The 17,765-nt window shown below is 37.9% G+C and overlaps 1 protein-coding gene across 1 annotated transcript in view; it reads left to right on the top strand.

Annotated features, from left to right (window-relative positions):
* Positions 1-6,980, top strand: part of LOC122084048 (translation factor GUF1 homolog, chloroplastic) — a 77,570-nt gene extending 70,590 nt beyond the window's left edge. The window contains exons 19-22 of the mRNA XM_042652051.1: positions 889-966; positions 5,804-5,879; positions 6,079-6,119; positions 6,514-6,980. Coding sequence (XP_042507985.1) covers positions 889-966; positions 5,804-5,879; positions 6,079-6,119; positions 6,514-6,609 — 291 coding nt within the window. The 3' untranslated portion in view covers positions 6,610-6,980. The remainder of the gene's footprint in view (positions 1-888; positions 967-5,803; positions 5,880-6,078; positions 6,120-6,513) is intronic.
* Positions 6,981-17,765: the final 10,785 nt, after the last annotated feature.

Raw genomic sequence — 17,765 nt, 5'->3', positions numbered from 1 at the left:
TATATATATATATATATATATATATAAAGGAAAGGATACAGTAGGCTATGCTATACTGCCACTCTTTTTTTTCATCTTGGCCAAACTGCCAATTTTTTTTCATCAAATGATTAAAACATGTCTATTTATGCTTAAAAAAGCACACTCTGAAGTTCTGTGCAATTTTTTCATTGGTTAGGGCATATTTCATACATTTCTATCAATTTGGGGGCAAAATGACCTACCTTGCCAAAATCTTGAACCTTGATATAGAGGTGTGCACTAATCTTTCAACTAGTGCCAATTTGATCTGTAATAATGCCACTTAAGCCCATTGCACTCTTTGCTTTTAGAAGTCCACAAAAATTGTCAATGAGAATAAATAAATGAAATTTCCTAGTAGTGGGGTTGGATTGGACAGATTGGCTGACACTGATATGCTGATATCAGTTGATACTGTGAAGTGACAGCAAAAGATCAGTGAATTGGGCCTTATCAGCAGATCTGGATTGAAATTGGTGGAGGCTAATCCTATCTGGAATTCTGTGTTTCAAATGCTAGAAAAGAACAATCTTCTATCCACTTTCAAAAGAAAACTCAGTAATACAAAAGGGAATCTCGGGTAGGAAACTGCTGTAATCAACAATAGAGATAAAGCCCTTGATTTTATGTTTGAAAAAGGACCTGTTAGAACCCAATGTGACTTATAGGAAGGGGTTTTGTTTACTTGTTTATCTCTATTTATAGTGCTTGAATAATTAGTATTTTACTTTATTTTCTGAACTTAGTGCCTGAGAGTGATTGAATTATATGATAGCTAGCTTTTTTCAGTGAGAAACCCCAGAAATGATATCTACTGACAAAGTTTTATACCAGGGAATTAACACATTTCTCTGTATTACTTTTCAGGCGTATTCTGTAGGGAGGGCATTGACTCAAAAACTTAAGGAGCTTATACCACGGCAAATGTTTAAAGTACCAATTCAGGTAACGTCCAATTCCTCCATTTTGTAGTGCACTGAAAATTCTGAGGATTTCAAAAGCCTGTAATATTTTGCCTACTTCTTTATTATTAGGAATGGCATTTGGGCTGATAATTAGGTATGTGCCTCTTTCTATCTCTAGTGGTTTGCGTATGGTGTGACCTTTATTGGGTAACGGTTATGGTAAATGAAAAAGTCATAGCACCAGCCGCATCCAGTTACCTTGTAAAAATTGGGTAGGTCCATGCATGTCTATCAGGGTGGGGCAGGTATGGTTTTGCAATATTTTAAAAGGGTAGGGTATGGTATGGGTGATACCTATCCCAAAGCCACCCCATTGCAATTTCTAATTGTTCTTTAGCCTGCTTATGCATGGCATAGTTGTTACGGCATCTAGGCAACCCTAGGCATTGGAGGAGGGAAAAATCAGGGCGACACCAGCAGGGCACCTATGCGACACATTGACAACTATGATGCATGGTTTCCAATTGCACTACAAGATGAATGTTTCTTTTCTGTAATGGAGTGTGGGAGATGCTCTTTGCGCTTTCTTTGTAAAATAACCCAAAAGAAGCTAGTGAGGGAAAGTTTTTCAATCTTTAATGGTATGGCTCTTTTAAGTGGCTGTTTAAGTAGTTCTTAGCTTGATAATGAAAATTGATCTGAAATGCTTTGGAGTCTATTGGAAAAGTGCAATCTTAGCTCTGTGAACCATTGCCGGTCATGTTATAAATGTTGGACAGCTTACCATTGGTTTCAACTAGAACCAATATGGTATCTACACAGCTTTTCAAAACACAGTGGTCAAGGCGCTAAGGGCAGAAGCCTTGGAGCCTAAGCACCTTTACTTAGGACCTTTCAAGTTATACAACAATGAAACAACAACTCAGCCTTATCCCAATTGAATGGGGTCAGCTACATGGATCCTTGCTCTCCAATCAGCTCTATGTTAGGTCATACTTTATACAAGGCCTAAAATATGCATGTCATTCCTATCCACTTTGATTAGATCCCAAGAACAAGAAAAGAAGCCCATGCTAAAGCCGTCTGGACCCAGAGCTTTGCTTGCTTTGTGGGAGAGGATGGCTGAGGTGATCTCTTCATCAGTAGAGATAGCCATAAAGGACCGGATGAGCTGCCGGGGATGAACTTGTTTAGAAGATCAGCTAGGATGAAAGGGGGAAGGGCTGGTTCCATCCTAAACAGGTTCTTGAAGTAGCCAAGAGCAACACCTTTTATCTTATCCACTTTGTGAACCTGATTGCCATCTGGAGTAGTTAGCTTGATGATAGAGTTGAGATTATTTCTTGCTTTTACCGATATGTGGAAATAAGTAGTGTTTGAATCCCCAAGCTCTAACCAGTTAATCCTGGATTTCTGTCTCATAAAACTCTCGTCTTGACCAAGGAGGGTGGAAAGTTTGGCCGCGTCCATCTTCTCTTCATTAGCCAATGAGAGATTGAGATGATCAGACTGCAACTGAATCTGGATGGAGGAGAGCTTGTTCTTGCAATCATTAACTTGAGAAGAAATATTCCCGAAGGAGTTAGTATTCCATGCCTTGAGGGCAATTTTGACATTCTTCAACCTTCTAGCCACGGAAATAAGGGGGGAGGAGAAGGCTTGGACGGGCTTTACCCAATCGCCCCTTACTATGGAGGGTAAGTCAAGATGGGAGGTCCACATATCAAAAAAATTTAAAGGGTTTAGGCCCAAAGGAGGTGTATGGCTAGATTAAGAGAGAGATGGGGCTATGGTCCGTGGTGTCAGGGGTTTCAAAAGTTGTGTGGGAAGAGGGGAAAGTAGTGAGCCATGCTTCATTAACCAGGACTCTATATAAGTTTCAAGCAATGCGTGCTTGGCCCGATCTTTTGTTGTTCCATGAGAATTTTATTCCAGACCATCTAAGGTCTTCAACAGCAATATCATCAATGCAAGCATTTAGAGAGTCCACATTAACACTGTCCATGGGCCCCCTTCCTGTTTCTCATGGGAGAATCTAATTACATTAAAGTCACCACAAATTCCCCAGGGGAGATTCCCAATCTGATTGGCAATGTGTTTGAGCCCATTCCAAAGGATGTCCCTATCAGCCAGTCTGTTAGAGGCATATATAGAAGTGAGAAGAAAAGTAAAGCTGCAAGCAATATCAGAAATAGATAAATAGAGGAATTGGGAGGAGGAGGAGATGAGGGTAACATTTAGTTTAGAACTGTCCCTTATGAAGCAAATGCGTCCATTAGGGTGGTTAGAGTGGTTGGACAGAAAATGCCAGCCCAGAGCAATGGTGGAGACAATTATGCTCACGTTAGATTCTTTGACATGAGTTTTCAGAAGATTACAAAATGAAGATCTGAGCTCTTTGATGAGCAATCTTACAACAACATGCTTAGAGGGGGAGTTGAGACCCCTGGAATTCCACACTATGCCTTGGGACATTAGGCACAGTTAGAGAAGGGCAACAAATGCTCCCAAGAAGCGGGCTGAGGGAGCCAGGGGCAGGCCTAGATCTGCTTTGCCTCTGGTAGGAGCAATGAGCAGAAAGGTTGGAGATCGTTGGGACAAGAGGAGCCGGATTTAATAGGCCACGCAAAACAGCAAGCTTCCTTCTGCATTTTTTCTGGTTACGTTTGGGATTGGCATGTAGGGAAGGGTTGTCAGGTAGGGAAGAAGAGGTAGCAGCAATGTGGGTCGAGTTTTGGTTCAAACCCAGGTTTGAATGAGTCTGAGCCTAGTCCGAGGGCTAGCAAAGAGTGTTGTGGGCTTGAGTAAGATAAGAGGCTCAAAAGGGGTTTTCAAGAGGATGGGCTCAGCCAGGCTGAGCTCACTCACGGTTAAAGGCCCAGAGGCGAGAGTCTTCAACAGGGGCTGGATGAGACAAAGAATTGCTAATAGGGACATGTGTTTCCTTCGACAAGGAAAGGCTGATGTGGCAGAGAGTTTTCATTAAAAGGGGGATGGGAGACCTTTTTTAGGGCGCCAACATCGAAGGCATCTTCGTTGGTGAAGGAGAGGTCTTGACACTAGACTTATCAGAATTTGAAAGATTGTCATTGGTTGAAGAGCCCGAAGAGTCAGATACGGAATCACCAGAAGGAGAGCTACCATCAGAGCTTTCAGAGGGATCATCGGCGCTACATCTGCAAACCTAGCAAGGGAAGCCCTCACTTCACCATCAAACGATCCTTCCAACAATGGAGAATCAATGATGTTGTCAGTCGCGTCTTCCAAGGCAGCAAATCTATTGTGACCAGCATGCAAGGACCGAGCCATGTCCGGAGGAATTTCGACGGTGGAAGGTGCCTGGGTAGTGGCGACATGCGCAAAAAGTTCTCTCCTTCGATTCCTCCCTCTTCCTTTCTCCAACGGCCAGTCTCAGTCATCAGGGATCGATCACGTTGGCAGATGGGGCCAATATTGTAGGGGAAGCCTTCTTTGTGCATGTACTGGTATCATGCCCAAACACTTTGCGTACAAGGCATTGGGGTGGCTTCCAATCGTAATGGACAGCCTACTAGAAGTAAAAATCTTCTCCCTCCTGGACAAAGATGGATGAGGGGAGAGCGTCTTCAGCAGTGACCTCAACACAAATCCGTGCAAAGGTAAGGCGATCTTATCTATTAGTTCTGGCATCGGAACACACTAGGGTTCCCAGAACCAAACCAACGACACTTAATCCATTTGAACACCAGAAATGTAGAGGCAATCCAGGGAGAGAGACCCAGATAGGGATGGAGGAGAATTCTACTCAATTGAGAAGCAAATTGCGATGCCAAGGTCTGAGAAACATTGGCGTTCACCCAACAAACCATGGACCCCCTTCCAGTATCCTCACCTTATCTTGCTCCTTCGAGAATCGGAACATGAAGAACCCATGGTCAAGGAGGAATATATCTATTGAACCCGCAAGATGCCATTGGTTCAAGAGAGACATCTTGACAAGGTGGAAGGGAGGACGCTTTCCTAAGAAGTGTTCCACAAGGGAGGTATTCCATTGGGATGCTTCAGAGTTCAGAAGGCCCTTGGGGCAGACAGCAACAAGAGAATCCCCAAGCTTGGTTGGAGGGACAAAGTGCAGGGAGAGGCTATCAGCAGGAGAGGAGAAGGACTGTTTGAAGTGGGAATTCCAGGGGACACCAAGATGGGAGGCCCGTGGTGAAGAAGGAGATGCAGGAGAGGGAACAATGGTAAGGGTAGGATTCTCCGGCAAAGGGGGGCCGAAAGGCCGGTCATCAATTCAGGCAAGCCGCCTGGTCATCGATTCAGGCGAAGGGATGTCGGGTCTGCAAAAAAAGCAAGCATATGTAAGTTACTTCATGTTAAGCTCAATTTTCACCGTACCAGGGACTTACCCAAGAGCGTAGGTGAAAACCATATCTAGGTTGAGTAGATGTATGCGGGGGGTTCTTTGGAATGACTCTATCATGTTCGTGAAATGATTTATTCACCATTCAAATAAAGAGATAAATAGAGTTATATCACTTTCCCTGGAATGAATATTTGACCACATAATGTACATTGATTGGCTTTACCTTTGTAAGTTATTGGCTTGGTAACAACAACTGCCTAGCACAGTTGGTGAAGTTGTGGTATGCTCACCATGTCGTCTCGAGTTCAAGCCTCCTAGACATCACCTCCCCCCCCCCCGCCATAGAGTAGTATGATTTAAAAAAAAAAAAAAAAAAAAGGGGTTATCGGCTTCTTGTGTCAATCAACAGCTTGTTGGTCAGTAAAGATGGCATTTTATGCATGGCACTTGTTAATAAAACTATCTGGATCTTTGGTTTACTCACTCGATTTTGTGTCTTTGTAGTACTCACTATGTTAAATCTCAATGACAGGCATGCATAGGTTCCAAGGTGATTGCAAGTGAACATCTGTCAGCGATTAGGAAGGATGTTCTTGCAAAATGCTATGGTAAAATGAAAATATGTACTTTTGGAATCTGGCAAAAGTCTTTGACTGTACTTTTGTATATGATACTAGAGTTCTATCTATCTTTTCAAAACAGACATCTTGATGGTTGAAATAATTTTGGTGCCAGGAGATTTTATCACAATAAATTTCAATCTTCTCAACTGTTGTTACATAACAGACATTTCCATTTGATGTACAGGTGGTGACATTACGAGGAAAAAGAAATTGCTAAGGAAACAGGTAAATCTTTTGAAATGCTGAAAATAATACAAATATATTTAAAATGATGCAAAAAGAGTGACGGAAAATCCTTGTTCCATATCCTCCTATTATTATATTATAGCAAATGGTCCTTGTTCTCATGGAAGGAAAATTACCAGTCACAATCTTGTTATGGAGCCACCACATATTATATTTTTTAATGAGAAGGCAAAAGTCTCAACTTCTTGTGTCGTTGCTGATGACTAACATACAACAAGACTTTTCAAAACTGGACTGTGTTAGATTATCATACCTCTTCATCTCACTATGTAATGGCGACTTTGAATTCTATTTTTTTTCTAAGCAGAATACAAGAATTGTTTTTGAATTATTGAAGTGTTGTCTAACCATTTTTTGCCTTACTATATTTCAGGCTGAGGGAAAGAAGAGGATGAAAGCAATTGGTAAAGTTGATGTACCTCAAGAAGCCTTCATGGCTGTATTGAAACTGGAGAAAGAAGTATTGTGAATATATTGTCCACATCCTGTATCAAATAACCAAATTCATATGATGGTATAAGTTATTCTATTGCTGGAAAGATATGCATAGCTCATCAATGTCCATAATCTCCTTGGTGCATTTCCGGGTTTGCGTACAGTGCTGCTGGATATATATATCAGTTATATGAGCATATAGCAGTGGGGTTAATGAAGTAGTTTGATAAAGGTAAATTCGTAGAATATACTTAAGACAAGTTGTTGGATTATTCAAATCAATTTCCTTCTGAAAGTAGTTAATATCGAGTTGACATGAGATGGTGCGTGGGAACTTGGTGGATGATGTTTTGACATTTTTGCAACCAATGAGCAATAGCAGCAAGCTGGAAGTAAATTTGGCTATACAGCAATATCAGTTTGAGTACCCATTAATCTATTATTAATTTGTTGGAAACAAGAAATGTGCAGAAACTGCCATTGCTAGACTGCCCAGATAAAACAAAGCGTGGCATAAATATAGCCAATATCTACGGTTGTTAGCTCATTATATTGTGGCTGCTGAATATCATTTTCGTTTCCTCCTGATGGCTTTTCATATGAGATTTGAGGTATTTGAAGTCTCTTATTGAAAGTCTCCTTTAACAGCACTTGCTTACCAATTGTGTCACATAGATATTTCCCTTTTGATCAGTGTTCCATTTCTCATCCTATGAACGAACCTAGTTGTACATGTTCATAGTTTTTATTAGGGAAAATCTATATTCATTGACTTGTTATTGGTGTTTGATTCTTGCAACAAGGTTGTTTCCTTGCTATGCAACAGATTGGATGGATATGAGTGGATTTATGTGACGAAGCAACTCACTCTCATGATCTCATCTCATTAGTCAAGTTTCAATTCAAAACAAGCAATGGTTTAAAAGGGAGTTCAGAATTCAAGTCATGAAAATTTCATTATAATGGAATGAAATGAAATGGCAGTATATACTTTTCTCTAAATTTGAAAACACTTTTAAGGCAGTTACTTGCCCGTTACAAGGTGAAGTATATCATTGAGTTGGGTGTGCCGTGTGGGTAACAGGTAATGGAGATTGATTTTAAGTGATGCCACAACTACAACTACTGCGTTTGATGTGAATTGCTGTCTCTTGGAGTTTCAAAATTAATCTTTTAATATTCCCTGAAGGGAAAGCAGCAAAAAAAAAAAATATAAAAAATTGAACAGAAGTGATTCTTTATGCTTTTACTTGCTATTCTACCTTTATAAAAATGATTTTCTTGTATTTTTAGAGTGGTGTTGCCTTGTGTGTTGTATACAAGAAGAGTCACCAAAAAGTTGCAAGTTGCAAGTTGCAAGGGTTTTGCTGCTATGTTAGAAAATAAAAGAGAATTGGTGAAAAGGGTGTGTTTGTTCCAACGGTAAAGTTATGCATATTGCGATCTGGTGGTCAAGCGGTTGAAGTGGTTGAAATAATCTCTCGACATTCTTGTGGTAAGTTTGCGTATTTTTCGGCCCCTGAACCTCGCATATGTGGGAGTTTCATGCACTGAATACACTCATTCCGTTTGATGAAAAGTATATAATGTATCTCCTTAGAGTGGACATAAAATAGGTTTGCTTCTGCATTTGTAAGGGAATTGACTTAGATCAGCCGATATGGATTGGAAATTGGAATGATCCACTTGACATTGCTTCAGAACAGTGAGAATCAGTTTAGTCCCGGCTGATTGGGGGTGTTTGGTTCCTCCCAATCTTTGATTCTATTGATTCTTGTTATCTGGAAGGGGCGTGGAACTCTGTTTGGTATCTACATTTCAATTCCTTGCTTTCATGGATTGAACCGGGTAAAACCTACACAATTTGATGCTCTTTTATTTATTGGAAAAGAACTGTTTGTAGCCAACCAGGTTGTTGTATCGTAACCGAATGATTTGCCCATCCAAAATCGCTAAATTTTACAATTCAAGTTTTAATCGATTGATTTGAGGGTTTTTACACAATTTACCCTTCTTAAAGGTGAATTTTCTATTTAAAAAAATAATAATCTCACCACTTCACCACTCAACGTTTTACCTCCAAGGAAATATATCTTTGAGTGTAATTTTATTTACAAAATAGATAATGTATTCTATATTATTAGTTAACTAGGGTGTTATAAAATACAATTTTAAATTGAAGGATGATACAAGATAATTTTTATAATATTATTATTATTATTATTTTAAGAGAAACCCCAATTTCAAATGTGGAGCGAGGGGGTTGCCGTTTTGAATGGAGAAAGGTCAAATAAGACGGGTTGTATTCAACTGGTGCTTATTTAAATAAAAATTAAATTGAACCCCGTCTTATTATGATGGTCTTTTATTTATTGGGAAAAGCTGTTTTTAATCAAACCCATTGTTGGGTACAATATATTGTTGTAATCGAACTTATTCACCCGCACACCTTGGTGATACCTCAGCAGTTTGGAATTGCTCATTTAAGAGCGTGCACAATTTTGTCCATTTCAATACCTTTTGTCAGAATTGTTGGCAAACTGGGTTTTGATTAGGAAAACTATGCCGAGTTTGGTCAAAAGATTAGAAACCTGGTCAAGAGTCATGAAGACTCGTCCTGTATTAAAAAATGACAATTTTTTTCAAATCATATCAAGTTATTCAAGACTCGTTTGTTTTGTCCGAGTCATAACAAAATGGCCGATGCTTGTCAAAAGTTTAAGTCGGCATTTTTGAATAGTTTTGAACTAAAATATATTCCAATGGTGTTAAATGTTCAATGACCGAAGTCTTCTGTATTGAATCTAGCGACCATTGAGTGTATACATTTAAATTTTAATTAAAAAACATGATTCATGACCATGACATCTCCAAGTCGGATCTTATCACTTTCATCCAAGAGACAACGAAAGATGAGCTTCATAAAAAAAATTTGAAAAACAAACATTTTTATTCTGTCTTGTATCATTTAATTTATTTATTAATTATTTATTTGGATTGCTTGAGAAACACTAATATGGAAATAAGATGGGGAATTTTGACATGATTCGCCTGGTTTTCTATGACTCGTTTCGACTCACTAGGATTTAAAGAAGACGGGTTGAGTCACAGAACCTAGTTTTCCAACAATGCTTTAAGTGGCACCGATGTTGTCATGCACCATTATTTTTCCCCTATTCCCTACCCCTTGGCTCCAATGGCCACCCACCTCCCCTATGAGCCACACGATAGTGGTGGGTCCAACTTGGCACAAAAAAAACAAAAACAAAAACAAAAACAAAAACAAAAAAACAAAAAAAACAAAAAAACAAAAAAACAAAACAAAGGAAAACCTTTTTTTTTTGGTAATTTACAGCACCACCCCTTTGAGAATGCCATTATTTTAAAGACACCCCCTATATAATACCAAATTATATTCAGACCCCCTGCCGTCAGTCTCTCTCAAGTGATGCTATGAAATGACTCTTTTTAGCCCTTATGAATAAAAGAAAACTACCTAAATTGAACTCCTCTGTTTCCTTCTCCTGATCCTCCCCCAACGCTATCACCGCCACTTTCTTCTTTCCCTTGGACCAATCCCAGCAGTTCCTTCAGCTTAAACACCGCTGATGTACAGTCGCAGACAGATGTGTGGAGGCGCAATGCAACAACCCACTTCAAATCGGGCAAAGCGTAAACGCAGGCAAAGAGGACATCCATTTCAGACTGGTTAGACCAAGGGTTTTGATTCAATTTGTGTTCGATTATATGATGGAACAGTGAGATTTGGCCAATGTTTGCGTCGCTCCCTTCGGCGAGGCTTTGAAGGAGTTGGGAAGTTGTGGAGATGTCAAAGGATTGGAGATATGGTGAAGAAGAAGGTGTTGGTGTTGTGGTCTCAAGTGATTATGGAATAGAGGATGGGATGGGATTTTTAGAGTTTGTAGTGGAGGGCGTTATGGGAGAGAGAGAGAGAGAGAGAGAGAGAGAGAGCTTATAAGCCCTGGATTGAGGTTTTTCTCTCTCGTCTCATGATTCGGGGAGGGCATTTTGGGGAGAGAGAGAGAGAGAGAGAGAGAGAGAGAGAGAGAGAGAGAGAGGTAAGAGCTTATAAGCCATGGATTGGAGTTTTTCTCTCGTCTCATGAGACAGGGACAGTCGATGAGTTTCATACAATGAGACGAGTGTCAGAAAACCATGTGGTTCAAATTTCGAAACCCCAGTTAAAGAAATCACATGGAGAACACAAAAACACGAATCAAATAAAATTATTAAATCATAGAGGATTGAATTGTATCTTTCACCCAAGTATATTATAGACGATTAAGGGTGTTAATCGGTTCGGTTTCGATTTAAACTGTGTGGATCTGTTCGGTTCACATTTATTTGACTAAAACCATAACCGCACCATTTACTAAATGGTTCCACTTTTTGAAATTGTGACCGTTTAGTAAACGGTTTCGATTTCCACGGTTTTTAAATGGTATCGGTTTCATGGTTTTAAACGGTTTCAATTTCGGTTTATTCAATACGATTTGTAAAACGGTTCACAATCGGTTTGTTATAACTTGCAACCATCTCTAAACTGAAGATCGTAAGCTTATCAAAAAATAATTGGCAACCACAAATAAGAGATTCTATATTAACTATGGTATGTCTTAATTTGATAATCTAGTGATATTTTTTTGCATGGTCATTCTCAAACATTTAGAACTAATATCATACAACATCCAAATCCAGCATTGTACAGCATAAAATATTAAAATGACAGGTGGTTCAGCCAAAACACCCCATCTATGATAACATAATAACATAGTAACATATATGGATTACAAGTTCATGATCTAAAGCCTAAATTTGAACTGAATTGTAATAAATCATACCAAAGCAGGATGGACACTTAATTTAATTGTTAATTGTTATACGGATTACTGCCCCTTCTTTATTTAATTGTTATATGGATTAATCGGATCGGTTTAAATGGTTTAAACGGTTTTAAACGGTTCGGTTTAAACGGTTTCAATTCGGTTTGAAACCAATGGGTTCCACGGTTAAAATCGACTCGACCCGTTTAGCTAATCGACCTGAAACTTAAAACCATAACCGCACCATTTACTGAACGGTTTTACGGTTTTGGTGTAAATGGATTGGTTCGATTTCGGTTACAAATTCACATCCTTATAGACTATCGATGCCGTTCTCCATCTTTTTTCCTCTTCTTGGTAGTGGATCTTCTACAGCTCTTTAGACCTCCTTGGTTCTCTCACTTCAGTGGTATAATAGGAAAGAGCAAATAATGGATGTAGAGACCCAAAACCCAGTATTTATAATATTACTCTACATCCAAAACCCTAAACCACAATAGGTTAGGCCAACATATTCCTAAACTTAAGAGTGGACTGAATTGATTCATGCAACTTGATTCTCACTCATTTAATCAACCAAAATAATTAATTTAGCCTATAAATCCAACAATCTTCCACTTGGGCTACATTAATTATAAGGATATCTTTTAAATTGGTGTGACCATAGAATCTCATTATATTGACCACTTTTACTGTGATTCAGTTAAAAAATCACTCACATCGAACAACAGAAGATGCACCTCAATATATGGCATACAATTTTCTGTCTTTACAAACATAAGTAAGTTTCTCAACACGAATCTATGTGGGATATTATCATGAAAATATTGACATATCCTCAAATTACACTGTTGTCATTCCATTAAGTCTTTAACTGTGATATTAACCTTCACTGTGGTAAATCGCCTTTAATCTGAGGTTAATATCTAACTGTGGCTTTCCGCCTATAAACTATGACAAATATTACCTTTGAACTATGACAAATACTGTCTTAAAATGTGGCAAACATTACCTTTTGAAATGTGGTAAAATATTGCCTATAACTGAGACAATTACTGCCTATAAAAATATTCTTAAATGAAACCATAAACCAAATAATAAAAGTAATAATTGTGCATAATGTAAATGCTAAAACTTAACCATAATTCATCAAACTGTACCCCAAAACATATGGGCTAAAGTTTCAAAACATAAACGAGTACTAAATAAAAACAAAGCTCCCACTAATCAAGCATTTCAAAAAACTAAATATAAAAAAATCCTAATTACTTGATGAAACCATTTTTTACTTGCTCTTAATTGCTGGTGATTAGTCTAGCTCACCCTTTCTTGGCATCATCATGCTTATCTGCCCCAGAATTCTTCATCTTCTCTAACCATTTATTGAAAATAAAACAGTCATTATTCACATGTCCTTTTTTGTGGCACCAGAAACACTCTATGTTGTTGGTCTTCTCTTCATCCTGAGCATTTTGAGATGTGTCAAGTTCTTGAGAGCTCTTAGTCGTGTCATATGGCTTGAAGCTTCATTTGTTGGAAAAATTCTTGTTCCTTTTGCTTGGTCCACCAGAAGATCTCTTGTGGAAAGTTGCATGTGCACTCTCAAACATGGTTTGTTTCAATTTTTCTTCCTCTTGAGTGCAAATGAAAATAAGTTCATTTAAGCGCTAATCATCCTTCAGTGCAATGTAGGACCTTATACTGACTATGGAGGGTGTTCAGTGCAATGTGAATAATATATTCTTCATCGTTCTGTATTTCAAGATCATTAAGTTTACCAGCATCAGTAGCTACACCCAAAATCTATTCTCTAATACTTCCATATCCATCATACCTTGTATTCATTAGCCTGGTCATCAATGTGATTTTCTCAGTTTTCTTGTTGTGTTGAAACCTAGCTATAATAGCATCCAGGAATTCTTTTACAGTGTCTTTGATCTCTATGTTCACACGTATAATTTCAGGAACTGCCTTTTTCAAAATCAGTATGCACTTTCTGTTGTTTTAGTCCATTTCTTAAACTTGGTCCTTTCAACTCTTTTGTTTGAGCCTATGAGAGGCTTAGGTTTAGGCTCCCTAAATGCCAAGTCTAAGTCAAAAAGACCTAAATGTAATTCTAGTTCCTCATCTACTTTTGATAGTTGTTACCAGTGAGCATTGAGATGGAAGATACATAACTTGAGGGAATGGCCATCCTACTAGAGCAGTAACAACAACACAATACATGCTAAATTTCAAAATATAAATCATAATGTAAAAGCATGAAATACCATCAATATATTTTAAATAAGAGTTACAACTAAAACTATATCCCTATCCTTTGGGACAAGAATTAACTGATGCTCTTATTTTCTTCTTTTAATTGTGAAAACAACACTAACTTAGGAATTCAATCACCTTTGGGCGAAAGAACTTATAATTCAATGTCCCTTTCTGAAATTTGGATAATTATCCTCAAAATTTTGATGATATAACCTTTGAGAAAGTATCACCTTTATTATTGGGAAAGATACAATTGAACTGAATGTACCACTTTGGTGGGTTTCACTCAGTTCTATTATGTCTTTCATATTGAAGATGTATATCTTTATGTTCAAAATATATATTTAAATATGTCACTAGGACAACAATAACCATATAAGAGTCACAACCGTTACTGCATTCCTATCATTTGGGCTAAGAATGCACTGATTCTCTTGCAAATCCATATTTACAGTGAAAAAAATAATAACTTTTGAAATCCCCTTTTTTTGGTTTAGGAACCTTCAGGTTACTGTCATTTTCTTAACTTTGGTGACATCACCTTTAGGCAAATGTCACCTACATTGCTACCCTGTGGAAAACTATTGAAGAATAAGATGTGTCACTTTGGTAGATTCCACATCACCCTTTCATGGTTTTTTGAAAATTTTTACTATACAGCCAATAACGTGCGGAAGTTTACACTCAGTTCAATATTAACATATCTCAATTTAAAAATCTCTTCCCAATCTCATGGTAACCATTAACATATAACATTGATCAATGCCCTCTTGTTTCAATAATTTAAAAAAAAAAAAAAAAAAACCAATTATAACATAAAATTTCAATAAACATGTCATATAACAAATTAGATCATTAAATGACCCGTAATAAGGAATCCGACACAAAAAACAGATCTCAATTTGGCCTTAAAACGACCTTTAAAATGACATTTAAAGTGGCTTAAAATAAAAACCCAAAAGAACAAAAAACCAAACAACTCCTTTAAGTTTATATATATAAATATATTCCCGGTCAAAACCCATCAATGCCGGAAAAGCCATCGCCGACGGCTTTCCCGACAGGTTTTCCAGTGACCCACCAAAAAACCCAAGTGGGTCAAAAGGTCGGTTTATTGGGTTGGTTTCGGGTCGACCCAACCCGGATGTTTCGGTTCATCCTAAACCGGTTCGATCATGTTCAGATTATTTGGTTCGGTTCAATTAAACCCTTTCTCTTTGATTGAACCATATTAATCAATTAATCCTTTTAATGGATCAAACCAGTGGACCTTAGTCCATTGAATATTACTTAAAGTTTTAAAACAAAACATATGTGCTTAGCTCAATGGATTTAAGTTTAAATTTTAAACAAAAATAAAAAAATAAACCAAACCATTTTACCATGGGCTCAGCCCATTAGTCCCTTGTACGTTTAAAACAAAAACTTTGATAGACCACATCAACCACGATTTGCCCTATTCCTTTTCTAAACCTAAATTACAGTAGTCACCGTTGCCGTTGCCGTTGCCGTTGTCACTTCCGATCATGGAGTTGTGTTTAGTTGTGTATAATGCTTTGCTTTTGCAATCATTATCTCTCTAGGTCAGATGCCTTAATAATATGCCAAAGATTTGAGAACGGTCCTCTAATCAGTGTTCCAATGAGTCTCTTTGGCATCCAGTATCATGCTAAGTTCTTAAAATATAGTCGTTTTGTGTGGTGATTGAACTGAATACATTCCTTTGATATTGCAGATGATGTGGGCTGTTACACTGCCTAGAATTCTATGTTCTCCATATGACTGATTAGAATTGAAGGAGATAAACCAATGTTACGATTTCTACCTATTTGAAGAACTTCACCCTCATCTGTTTCTTTGACTATAAGCAGAAGATAAGAAACAATGGGTTCCGTTCAAAATTTCAAGCACCCACAGCAACTTGACCAGAGGTGAATGACAATGAAACCGCCGACGAAAAATCATCCCATCCCGGGGATCATTCCGGTGACTTTCGCTGGTTTTTTTTTTTTTTAATTAACAATAGATGTAAAAGCCGAATCCACCATGCGTGGATTCCAAAATAAAAAAATCAAAACACCTTTCACGTGACAAACCGATTCCAATCATACCATTTTATTTTAACTATTAAGCCTATGTATAAGAAAAAATTCAATCGATTCTTGTCCTATGTGGTTTGGCTCTGATGATGTCATTCTCTATTTTTTTCCCTCTTCTTGGTAGAGGATCTTCTACAGCCCTTTAGACCTATAATGGCTGTAGGGAACCAAAACCCTAAGCCACAATGGGTTGAGTCAGCATATCCCTAAACTTGAGAATGGACTGAACCGGTTCATACAACTTGATTTTCACCCCTTTAATTAACCCGAATAATTAATTTAGCCCATAAATCCAACAACGAAGACAGTCGAATTTGGCTGGAAACTCTGTAGTTGTAATGGGCAGCTTATAATGCCTTATGATAGAAGAAAAGATCCCTAACAGCTCAGACTAAGTGATTAGCAGCAAATGAAAGCCAAGCCTTCCTCAATCAATCAAGAACAAGACTGTGCCACTATAGAATCTGGGCGTCTATGTCTAAAACACCTTGCCCATTTCCACAAAGTCCGATCCCGAGCTCCAACAAAGTTCCAGAGTTTCGATTCCGTCCACTATTCAGACTTCAATCCATCAAAATCAAACTGTAAATCACAATCAAACAAATATATTCATTAAAATAAAAAATATTTTTTCTCTCAGAAAACAAAACCCAGAAAAGTGCATGATCAAAAAATCAAGAAAACACAAGAACCCAGAAAACCCAATTGGCTAAAACAAACAAAAAAGTCATAAAACTACAAAATAAGAATCATGATACGAGATAACACCAGATTTTGCAAACACAACTGAGAAGAAACTTAACCGAAAGCCTTGAAAGTATGTCTGCGATGAAGAAGGGTTAGGGTTAAGAAGAAGGGAAGAAGGGTTAAATAGGTACATTAGGTACTTCATCTTCTGCAAGAGCATTTTGATGTTTAAAAAAAAATACAGTAGCTGACATCAGCATATAAGATATATTCGTCAGGGGGTCGAAGTATAATTTAGTATAATACATGGTGTGTCTCTATAATAATGGCATTCTCTAGGGGTGGCACGGTAAATTATCTTTTTTTTTTTATAGATAGAGAGGGAAGTAGGTAATAACCAGAAGATTCGAACTTGATACCTCTTAATGAACATGAGAATTTTGCACACCACAGCTCAACTGCACTAAATAATTATTCTTCTTCAAAGGACAACTTTATTTGCCCATCTCACTTCACTTTAATACTTTTAAGATATTGTGATTTTTGTAATTTCAGCTCTACTCCCTATCCTTTTCTCTCTCTCTCCTCTCTTCTCCGACTTCCCTTCCCTTCCCTCTCTCGCCAGCGTCCTCTCCCTCTCCCCCTCCGTGATTGAATATCAAAGAATTCATAAGATAGTTCTTTTTTTTGTCAGGAATTTCCTTCATTTTCTAAAAGACCAAAGATGATTCAGGCTGAACTCCTCAAAACCCAAATCTCACTCATGCAGAAAACAAGTGGAGATTTCCACCAAAGCTCATCGGAACTGAGCCCCAAAATTGCCCCACCAATCTTTGAAATCTATTATTTTGCATGCACTTTGTTCACTCACGGCACAGAACATGCGGGGTTCACTTTTTGAAGGAGCACATCCAGATTCTGGACAATCTAAATGATAATGCCGACATTGAAGGAAAGCTTTGGAGGAGAGTAATTTCTTCTCTCTCTCTCTCTCTCTCTCTCTCTCTCTAGAATTTCACAATTTTAGGGTTTACAAGTTACAACACATCTCATGGTGAGTTGAGAGGTTTCACATCGGCGATGGAATCGAGGAGGTAGAATGAAAATGAAGTTTTTAAAATGTGAAATTACATTACGTGCCCCTCAATCCAAGTAAAACCATAAATGTTTGGGCCCAAATAAAGTAGGGTTACAAAGTCTGCTTTAACCAAGCTTATTTATTTATTTTTAATAAATTAATAACTGTTTGAGAATTGAACACCTCATGGTTCCTCATTTGTCTTCCTAGAGACTGAGAT

This window comes from Macadamia integrifolia, chromosome 7 (genome assembly GCF_013358625.1).
Source record: "Macadamia integrifolia cultivar HAES 741 chromosome 7, SCU_Mint_v3, whole genome shotgun sequence".
Classification (NCBI taxonomy): Eukaryota; Viridiplantae; Streptophyta; class Magnoliopsida; order Proteales; family Proteaceae; genus Macadamia; species Macadamia integrifolia.
Note: the sequence above shows the minus strand (reverse complement) of the source record. Positions and strands in the feature narration are given on the sequence as shown.